Source organism: Phycodurus eques, chromosome 5 (assembly GCF_024500275.1).
Source record: "Phycodurus eques isolate BA_2022a chromosome 5, UOR_Pequ_1.1, whole genome shotgun sequence".
Lineage (NCBI taxonomy): Eukaryota > Metazoa > Chordata > Actinopteri > Syngnathiformes > Syngnathidae > Phycodurus > Phycodurus eques.
Genome location: NC_084529.1, coordinates 28,979,612 through 28,990,507, shown reverse-complemented (window position 1 = coordinate 28,990,507; position 10,896 = coordinate 28,979,612). Strand labels below are relative to the sequence as shown.

The window sequence follows — 10,896 nt, the reverse complement described above, 5'->3', positions numbered from 1 at the left end:
CATGAATTTCCAAGGACATTCACTTCTTTGTCTTTATGTGACTCTTCCAGTCTCTCTGTTGCAACCTGGTGACACTCTAAGCTCCGTGGCCATTTTGATTTGAGAACATCCTGTTTAAAGCCTCGCACATGGTGAGGTATTGTTTTTTTTTTTTTTTTTTGGGAAAATTGTGCAACAAGATGCAGAGTCCTCTAACACTTAGAGCAGTTTGAATGACTAATATAGCAATACAAGACAAAAAAATACAAATAATTGGCAGCATGTTGCAATGGAACATGTGCATTCAAAAGTGTAGAGAAGGTCACAATAAATTCACCTGTGCAAATTATAGTGTAGTTTAGGTTTATCTTGAAATTTCCCCAAAGCTGAATATCCCAAACTTTTTGTGAGTAGTGTATGTACTAAAACCTTTACATTCAACAATATAGTGTTGACAATGTCTTTAAAGATCCTGCAAAGTGAAGTCACAGGTTTATTTCTAAACGTTGAACTATAACTGCGGAAATTTGCAAAGACTGAGAACTACTGAGCACTGTCGCATCCATTTTTCAGTGGGGTATGATTTCACTCGTTTGGTGTTTTTTTTTTCATGATGTTGAAGCCTCACTTCATATACGTGGCGATTTCTTTCGTCATTTAAATTTCCTGGGGTTGTTAACAATGCTGGCGTGTTGGAATTACATGTATTTTCCTCTTGACAGGGACTTTAAATGGTCATAGCAAGAGTTTATCAATACCTAGCTCGATCGTTATGACCATGCATAAAAATGATCACATTTCTTCTTAGTTTTTTTGCAGAACAAGGTCTTACAGTAGTTGTTTATGAATGAAAAGTGTTCTAATGTATGTTCTCCTCCAGACACAACCTGACTTTTCGATCATAGATTTTCAAATGAAATCGATAACAATACAGAAAGTGGACTGTTATATGACGTCGTTGATCCTCTTCCAGTTTTCACAATTTACCGTGGTAACGACATCAAAAAACGAGCAAAGCAGCCTCTGTACAGAAGGGATACGACAAAGCAAGCCATGCAATCACTGAATAATGAGCTACTAGGGCAAAATTGGGATATTAGATCATGAAAACGCCACTGGTTTTCTCAGGTTATTCACAATGATGATGATGAAAAAATAGCCAATTCAGCAATACGGTAGTAAACCAAAGTGCAAAGATATTCAGTGGATGTCAAAGGGATAAAGTCAACGATTATTTTGTCAATAATGGACCTAACTAAACAAGCTGAAACAAATACAAGGTCCAGGAACACAAAAGGGAACATTCGTAGATAGAAACCCAATGGCAATGTTTCTTTGTCATCGGGTTTTGAAGAGAGAGAGATTACACATCAATGCAAAACCAATGCATCCATTTGTACTCATGAAATAGACCTAACTGTAAACTGTAATCAATAAATAAAATGGAAATGAATGGTAATACGTGCATGGGATATCCAAACCACTTCTCTTTGAATCGAGCTGGATAACTAAACTAAGCTTTTGACGCTATTCGAATGTGTTGAGATGAACCCGCAGCATCCTCCGCCACTTGCCCACCCCTTCTCCCCCCTCCTCCCCTCTTCGCTGTAGCGTCGTGTCCCTGTGACGTCACGGGAGCAGCATCAGCTGTTAGCCGTGCGTGTGCGTGTGCGTGTGCGTGTGCCACTGCTTCCAAGCCTTTTCGCTGCCCATCGCGGCCCCGCATAAAGGACAAATATATGAGATCCCCCCCGATCCCTGAAATGGCGACACAGGAGGTACAGCTCAACGAGACCCTGGCCCATCTGAAAACCGAGTCGGAGTCGCTCAAGTCGAAGCTCGAAGAGGAAAGAGCCAAGCTGCACGACGTCGAGCGTGAGTACGGAAAATGGAGAGGCCGCCCGCCATTCACCCAAGCGCCGACAAATCAGGGCAGATGTTTGTTTTTCCACATCGCAGCATTGAGGAAAAAACAACAACAAACAAACAAACAAACAAACGGCATCTTCACATATAACGCTGAGCATTATTTTCCCCCTGACATTGAACAGGCTCGGTTTGTTTTTGCTGCTTCCACCAATCGGTTATGGCACTCTTGCAGCATCCGAACGCATAGCAACGACATCGATGTCGGAGAGGAAGAGATTAAAACCATCTTTTGTGGATGACATCACGTGGCCTGTGAGATGCTCTCGGAGGTTCAGGCCAAAAATAAATACATCAATCAAAAAAAATAAGCAATATAGTCAGCCATTAGATGAAGGCCGCTTTAATCCTGCTCTGGATGTGAATCAGGTGGCGATTTAATGTAATGCACAAAGTGTACGCGTGTGTACGTGTGTGTGTGTGTGTGTGTCCAGTGCATCAAGTGGCCGAGAAGGTGGAGGGCCTGGGTCAGTTTGTCATGAAGACCCGGAGAACTCTGAAGGGACACGGCAACAAAGTTCTGTGCATGGACTGGTGTAAGGACAAGAGGAGGATCGTCAGCTCCTCGCAGGTCTCGCGCGCACACAACTCCGCAGCTCCTTCTCACACATCATAAGCGATAGATGATCATCTGAAATCAGCCAATTTCACCCCATGCTTCTAGAAATTGCAATACATACTAATAATTCAAAAAAGCATGGCAAAAATACTCACATTCCATAATTTAAAGGGCGAATATGAAGTTTTCAAGCTCCTAGTAATATTTAAATTGAGCCTCATTTCAGTCGCCAACAATGCTCTACTCGCTGGATTGCAGGTGGTACATCCAGAAGCGATGTATCCACCTGTTGCCGCTCATACACACGGCTGCGGCTCAGTTGGTCGAGCAGGTCGTCGGGGTGACGGAAGGGTCACTGGTCCGAATCCCGGCTACGACTGCCCCGCATGCCGAAGTTTCCTTGGGCGAGACGCCGAACTGTAATCTGCTGCTGCCGTGCGGCGCCTTGCATGGCAGCGCTCGCCCATTGGTGTTTGAACGTGAGGCTTTGCGAAGCGCTTCGGGCACTGTGACGGTGTAGATCAAGCGCTGTACAAGTGCAGCCCCGTTTACCATACAACAGAATAAGTCATGGCACACACACCGAGTAAGTCCATTTGTTAGTAAATTGCGGCGAGATCAGCATTAGTTCAGTATATACGCTTTTCAATAATAGAGACTAATAGAGTCTGCTTTCCTCTAAACATGCAGGATGGAAAAGTGATCGTGTGGGATGCCTTCACTACCAACAAGGTAACTAGTCTTTTTAACGTGGCGCGCTAAATAAAACATGAAGCCCTGTTTCTGCTTGCCCTCAACAATATGGATGTCCTTAACGGCCCGTTGGCTCTCAGGCCTTTGAAATAAAAATCCTTCGGTGATGCAATGTTGTTTATGAAACGTGCTATATAAGTAAATATCGATTGATTTATCTGAAGACGGAGGATTCAATAACGCGTCGAGCGGTGCAGCGGTTGCCTTAAAAAGTAGTGCAATGCGACACACTGTGGCATCAGTCACGTGAAATGTAAAATCATACACGATGCTTGGGGTGGGGGAGTACGGTTCATTGTGACAGAAGTAAAGACCGTACCGTGTTTTGCGTCAGTAGCAATAGGTGAATCTTAAGAGAGCCATTGTATAGTGCAGGACTCGGTCGAGGCCTAAACGTGTCACGTGTACAATTACCGGATGATTGGCTTCGACGTATTTGGGTTTATCCAGGTCCAAATAAAATCCAAACGGCAAAAGAGTTGAATGAGTTATGCTTGTTTTTATTTTTGTATCACTATATTTTATTGAGATTAATAGTAACTATTCATCCATCCACTTATCCTCACGAGGGTTGTTCTGTGAATTTGGAAAAAAAAAAAAAAAAAAAAAAAAAATATATATATATATATATATATATATATATATATATACAAACAATAAACATTTATGCCGGCATACATGTTTGAATCATCACAAATTACCAGTATGTGAAATACTTACAAACAATCATAAATAATATCGGTTAAAAAAAAAAAAAATGTTAAGTGCTTTGGCGCATTGGTGGGCAAACCTTTGTAGCCATGGGCCACATTAGGTTTTTGAGGTCAATAGTAATCATTCTCATTTTTATTTATAATATATAAAATGGTTTATTTCGATCATATTTTAACAAGTTATTATGTACAATGAATCAATTAATCACATATTTGATTGCATGAAATAAACATGAATAAATACATTTTAGTTCATCAATTTCAGGAGAAAAACGGCGAAATGAATGCAACAAATAGTTAGCCTCATAGCATAGTTGCTTAAGTTAAGTTTGCACCGTTTTTATAAAACAAGAAATAACGCAACAAATTCAACCAAGAAGAGTCAAGTTGCGTCGATTCAAACTTTGCGCATTACCGTGACCTGGACGGCTGACATCCTACAGTCGCGGACACAAAGGAAAAACACGATTTTGAGCATGCACATTCGTATTTTGAATTGATATTGTGACAGTAAGTTAAAAATGACTTATGCTATTATGCTATCAGGCTAAAGAAATATTACAGGACGCTTGATAACGTAAATGCTCAGCGGGCCGGATGAAAGAACGCAGTGGATCGTACGTGGCCCGTGGGCCGCACTTTACCCTTCCCAGCTTTAGCACAATTGAGCATAAATGAAAACACAAGTGTCTTTGACAGAGTCTAAAAATGCGAGTAGTTCCAGTATCTGGGCGAAGTGTATCAAGCAGTGTTTCATGTTGTAATTGAAGGTGCCGTTTGAGTGAGTCACTCAAAGATGTGATTCATGTCACTCTCTGAAGCGGCTTTGTTTGTTTTGGTGTCGATCAGGAGCACGCCGTGACGATGCCTTGCACCTGGGTGATGGCCTGCGCCTATGCCCCGTCTGGCTGCGCTGTAGCTTGTGGGTGAGTGCTCCGCCACGCAACGTTTTTTTGCTCAACAAGAACCTGTAGAATTTGGGCACGAATCTGGAAACAAAAGCCCGTAGAGGAATTCGCCCATTGAGCAATCCGCTCAATGGAGCCATCCGCTCGTGCCCTAGAATGCAAATGGTGCAGTCCTGTCTGTCTGTCTGTCTGTCTGTTATGTCATTCTTTGTGAAGTACAAAGCAAACAGCTAACGAAACCTATCCAGCCAGCCATTCAACCATTTGTATAGCGCTTGTCCTCATCAGGGTCACTGGTGAGCTGGAGTCTATCCAAGATGACTTTGGGCGAGAAGGTGGGGTACACCCTTGGTTGATCACCAGCCAATCACAGGGCACATACAGACAAAAAAAAACAAAAGCATTCACGCTCACATTCACACCGATGGACAATTAGTCTTACGTGCATGTTTTTGGAATGTGGGGAAAAGCTCGAGTACAAAACTGGAAACACGGGGAAAACATGCAAAAAGAGGAAGATTGAACTCCGCACCTTAGATCGGCGATGAGCTAACCGCTCATTCACCGTGCTGCCCCTGACTAAACTAAACAACAAAAAATAGAATTGTTTGTGTCGACCTATGTTGTCCTAAGTAACGGCATGTCCTTGTCCTCTCCTGCCTAAAACTTAGCCCAACATGCAAATACAGTATCCTAGTAGGCCTTAGTGTTCATCAAAAACAAGGCAGTGGTTTTAGTCCTAAAGAGTACATTCAATATTATTTGAAACCACCGTAACATGAGGCACAGTTTGAACATTAACACTGCGCTTATACTGTATGTAGGGGAAAAAAGAATTTTTTTTGTTTAATTGAACTACTAGTTCAATTAAACAGCACATACTGTACATACAGTGTACATGTACATATAAACTACATGAAATTTTAATAAAAATGGTACTTAAATAGGAATTTTAAAGCAAACGTTTGTTTTTTTTGAAAACCCAATTTTCTTTTCTTTCAAGAAACAAAGTCATAAGCACAATTGGAAGAAATTTGTTTAAGAAAAACATAGTCGTATGAGAGAAATTGCTACATTTTCTGTTAATTTATTTTTCAAGAAAGTCATACAATAATATATCATTATAATCTTAAAGAAAAGTTGTATGTTGTCTTTTTATCTTACAGTTTTGGAGAGAACACCCGTATTTTTCAAGAAATAACGCCTTTTCATGACAAAAAATGTTATTGCATGAGTTCAAATTGTATTTTACGAGGAAAAAAATGTTTTTCAGGGCAAAAATGTCATCATCTTATGAGTCGTACTTTTCCACACCACTAGAGATAACCCACGTACCACTCGTGGTACTCGGACCGCACTTTGAAAATCACTGACCTCATTTATTTCCGAGCCTATCCTGCTCAATGAAGAAACTGCCATATTGTCTTTGGACAAGCAAACACAAAATCGCTGTGTGAATGTTCTTTCATTTTTACTGTGAGTTTAAAAGCCTTGTCTCGTCTAGCGGTTAATTTTGGGTTGAATTGCTTTTCTGTCCCTTCCGTCCCAGTGGCCTTGACAACAAATGTTCGGTGTATCCTCTTTCCCTGGACAAGAACGAGAACTTGGCGGCAAAGAAAAAGTCCGTCGCCATGCACACAAACTACTTGTCTGCTTGTAGCTTCACCAACTCTGACATGCAGGTGAGATGCTACACGACCCACATCAAACTCCAATACAGTGAACCACCGTTTATCTTTTCATTCATAAATTTGGCCTTGCCTGTACGCTGTGAAAACCCATGCGAAACAAATCTCCGATATAGCGGGGGCTTGAATCCGGGGGGGGGGGGGGCACTGCTGATTCCCTGTACTTAACTCATTTGTGTGCTGTTGTTAATGCCTTTTACGCTACAGGCAGTCAAGCTTTCTCACCTGTTCAATAATTCACTTCAGCCAATCGTGGTTCACGTCCAGGTCATATGGTGTTTAAAACAAACAAAGCAGGCCGTCCATTGATAGCGGTGTGCGCGCAGCAACATTTCGCTCCTCTCATTATTGTCCATCATCTGTTTGGCTTGAAGATCCTGACTTCCAGCGGAGACGGGACGTGTGCATTATGGGATGTCGAGAGTGGGCAATTATTGCAGAGTTTCCATGGCCACGCGGCGGACGTGCTGTGTCTGGATCTGGCGCCCTCTGAGACAGGGAACACTTTTGTCTCAGGGGTGAGGGAGCAACTTCACGCCTTCTCGCAGTTTTGACTGATCTAGTTGCTGATATTTGTAATTATTATTTAAGTATTTTCTACCTTATTCTGCTGCTGTTGTTTTTGTAGGGCTGCGATAAGAAGGCCAATGTTTGGGACATGCGCTCAGGACAGTGCATCCAGTCTTTTGAAACTCATGAATCTGACATCAATAGTGTGCGGTGAGTTGCAAATTGATTTCAACTGAAAGTTGCACTTCTGCGTTCTTTTTTAAAAAATGATTTAATAATACGGCATACCTCTATGGTTGGGTCTTTAAACAGTTACTATCCCAGTGGAGATGCATTTGCATCTGGCTCAGATGATGCTACAGTAAGTATCGATTTTCTTGTATTTATTTTTTTGGGCTGATTTGATCCATAGCCTTAAGCTTTTTGAAAGTAATAAGACACCTTTTTTGGGGAAGACGTTCATGAAGATATGCAAAAATAACTTTAGAATTGAATAGAACATGACAACAATTAAAGAATCAAGCAATGATGAACAGGCCCTCGCACCCCCTTTTTCTGGGTGAATCCTCGAAATGGACATCAGAATTGCTATATAAAAAAACTTGCCATAAAGCTTCTCAATTTAGCATTCCTCTTCTGTCTAGAACGTCCATCCGTTATCTTTACCGCTTGTCCTCACTAGGGTGGCGGGCCTACTGGAGCGTATCCCACCCGACTCTGGACGAGAGGCGGGGTACACCCTGAACTGGTCGCTAGCCAATCGCAGGGCACATACAGTATAGACGAACAGTGATTCTCAAAAGTGTGGTATGTGTACCATGAGCGTCACGTGGGCTCCCTCTAGTGGTGTACGAAAAAAAAGTCACTGAATTAAATACAAATGCAATTTACATTTAAACCATTGCATAAGATCAAACGTATTCAAAAGAAGATTGTAGTTATGCATACAGCCTATTTGAACTAAAAAAAAAAAAAAAAAAAAAAAAAAAAGAAATCTGAACAGTAATTTTTTTTACTCTTCAAGTACAGTACATTTAAGTCCAGTACATTTGGTACGTTTAATCTGTAGGAATGATTAATTTCTCAACATTTACAGTGGGTACGGAAAGTATTCAGACCGCCTTCAATTTTTCACTCTTTGTACGCCTTCACGGGAGTCCGGCTGTGTTTGATTATCCTGATTAGACTTGATTAGGAAAGCCACACACCTGTCCACGTAAGACCTGAGCGCTCACAGTGCACGTCAGAGCAAATGACAATCATGAGGTCTTTATGTATGTGAGGAAGTATGAGCCCTGGAATTTGGCCAAAATGTCTGCTTTAAACTAAGATGTCAGACTTCCTGTTCAACTCTGTGCATGGGTCCACCCAATTTTGTGTCATTCGGTGAAACTAGTATCAGCGATAGGTTTGGGACCCCTACAATCAATACTTTTTTTATTTGCCCAAGCTTTCCAAAACATTGATGAGTTGTCGGCTGTGTTGAGAGGAGACCCCCCCCCCCCCCCCCCCGCCCCCAGTGATCCCAAGACCGTCTTTGCACCACCTGCTTACTATTAATATGACTAATTATAATCTGAATCATAGTAAAATGAAGGCTCTGTACATGTCTGCATGGATGGATAATACAGTATGATAGATTATTAGACATTATTAAGCCTGTGAGTGTAATTAAGGAAACACACGTATGAATTTTTTTTTCTAAATAAAAGCAAGGAGTGTGCATAAAATACTTTCAGTTGTCATATGCACAGATAAATGGAACTGTTTTCAGTCTGGATTTGAACATTGTCACAGTTGAAGCCTGTCGCATTCAATTAAATATTGTACAAAAACATTTATTTATTTATTTTTAAAAATTGTATTACAGAAGTTCAATTCAAAATGTGAAATTCCTATACGGTATTATATAGATTGACTACACAGAGTGAAGTATTTCATGACCTTTTCAATGTTGATTATAGCTTACAGCTAACAAAATGAGGATATTACTCAAGAAAGAGTCCACATTATTTTTCATCAAGAAATTAGGTAGGACTTCTGAAAAATATTTTCCTGTGTTTAATCTTTAAAATGTACGAATTTCACTTTTTAAGTTGAACTACAAATGTATTTTTTTGTCTTTTCTAGGATATTTCTATGTATTGAGCTGTACCTGTACAAGTATTGCTATCACTCATGCTGCTCTGTTCAAACACTGACCCTTTGGTTCCAGTGCCGCCTGTATGATTTAAGAGCAGACAGAGAAGTAGCAATCTATTCCAAAGAGAGCATCATATTTGGCGTGTCCAGTGTGGATTTCTCTCTCAGTGGTAAGATTTGTTTTCGAATTATATTTTGCCTATTAGTGCAAATGCCTCTTGAACATGAAACTCCTTGTGGGTGCTTCTCCCTAGGCCGACTTCTTTTCGGTGGCTACAACGACTACACCATTAACGTCTGGGATGTTCTCAAAGGAACGCGGGTGTCTATTCTGTTTGGACACGAGAACCGTGTCAGTACGTTGCGGGTGTCCCCGGATGGGACGGCCTTCTGCACGGGCTCCTGGGACCACACTCTCCGGGTAAGACAAGGATTCGCTTCACGTAAGTTTGCGCTGACATTTCTGCAGATGTCTTTTACAACCGGCAGCGTTCTTGGTTTCAGATCTGGGCTTGAGGACTCAAACGCGGACGAAATCAAGTCAGACAGAACAGAAGCCCTGCAGACACAAAGACCTTTCTGTTTGCTCACGTACAGTCACAGAAATGGACACTCGTTTTGTGGTTGTACATATCAAAAGCATTGTTTGTACTTTAGTCTCACAGCCAGGTTAGATTAACATATCACTGAGAACAATTAAGCCAAATGACATGTTCCTATTATACTGTAGTATCAGTGGATAAATACTGCACAGAAGGACCTAAGATGACATGAAAAGATGTGAAATGTATCTGGTGAAAAAAAGCAACACTTGTAGTGAATAGCAATCTAGGATAGAAGTGACACAATAAAGGGATGTGTTGTATGTGCCACATAAAGGGCATTGTTTATTTATTATTAATTGTTTTGCAGAATAATGACTTGGAGGAAAAGGAATATGAAAGATTTTATTTTGTATTGTTTTTGCTGATGAGTATAGAGTACAGTAATATAGAAGTACAAGAAAGCAAAAAATGATGTCCATAACCTGTTCCCGCCAAAAGCATCTTTCATTCATGAAAGAATCTGAACTGCCAATACTGATGAAAAAAAAAAAGCACATTCAAATGAAAAGTTACGACATGAAGTTTTCTTCATCACCATGAGTTGTTTCGATTTGCCATGTTTCCCACACATGTAAACCACAGAAGCTCCGTGTGCATATCCAGTCATTGCAGACATCCCGTACATATTGTATGTATGTGCGTGTGTGTCCACACTAGATATCTAAATGCTAATCAAGGGAATCTACTCATTTCCATGCAGTTGTCCAATGGCTGTAATTTCATATTAACTGTAATTATTTTATCATAGTTTAATGTACAGTTATACTATTGAATGTTTATCAGATATTATAAACATAATAAACGGCATTTGAATATCACAGTGGTGTGTCACTTCTTACCAGATCGGTTATTTATATACACATTTGTGTTATCAATGAAGTTTTCACAAAATCTGTTTTCTTGTACAGCACAGATGTCAAATTTAAGGCCCAGGGGCCAGATCCGGCCCGCCGTGTCATTCTCCCGTTTAATGTGGCCAACTAGAGCAAATAAAGTGTCTACTTTGCACACACACACACACACACTGAGGGAAACTTTAACTATGATATGGCGCACAATTACTATTACTTTTGAGTACAGTTTTTGCTCACTGAGGGCCGCTGTTATCACTAT

The 10,896-nt window shown here is 40.7% G+C and overlaps 1 protein-coding gene across 2 annotated transcripts; it reads left to right on the top strand.

Moving 5' to 3' along the window:
• Nucleotides 1-1,704: 1,704 nt before the first annotated feature.
• gnb5a (guanine nucleotide binding protein (G protein), beta 5a) lies at nucleotides 1,705-9,774 on the top strand. 2 transcript variants are annotated; one of them, XM_061676078.1, is made up of 11 exons: nucleotides 1,705-1,854; nucleotides 2,340-2,476; nucleotides 3,155-3,196; nucleotides 4,780-4,856; nucleotides 6,388-6,520; nucleotides 6,901-7,044; nucleotides 7,155-7,246; nucleotides 7,349-7,397; nucleotides 9,252-9,348; nucleotides 9,433-9,599; nucleotides 9,683-9,774. In XM_061676078.1, exons 1-11 carry the CDS (start codon nucleotides 1,719-1,721, stop codon nucleotides 9,692-9,694), a joined length of 1,086 nt encoding a protein of 361 aa, XP_061532062.1. In that variant the 5' UTR covers nucleotides 1,705-1,718; the 3' UTR covers nucleotides 9,695-9,774. The 2 variants fall into 2 exon arrangements, with proteins under 2 accessions (XP_061532062.1, XP_061532063.1); XM_061676079.1 differs by lacking the exons at nucleotides 9,433-9,599; nucleotides 9,683-9,774 and having other exon boundaries at nucleotides 9,001-9,335.
• The last annotated feature ends 1,122 nt before the right edge of the window (nucleotides 9,775-10,896 follow it).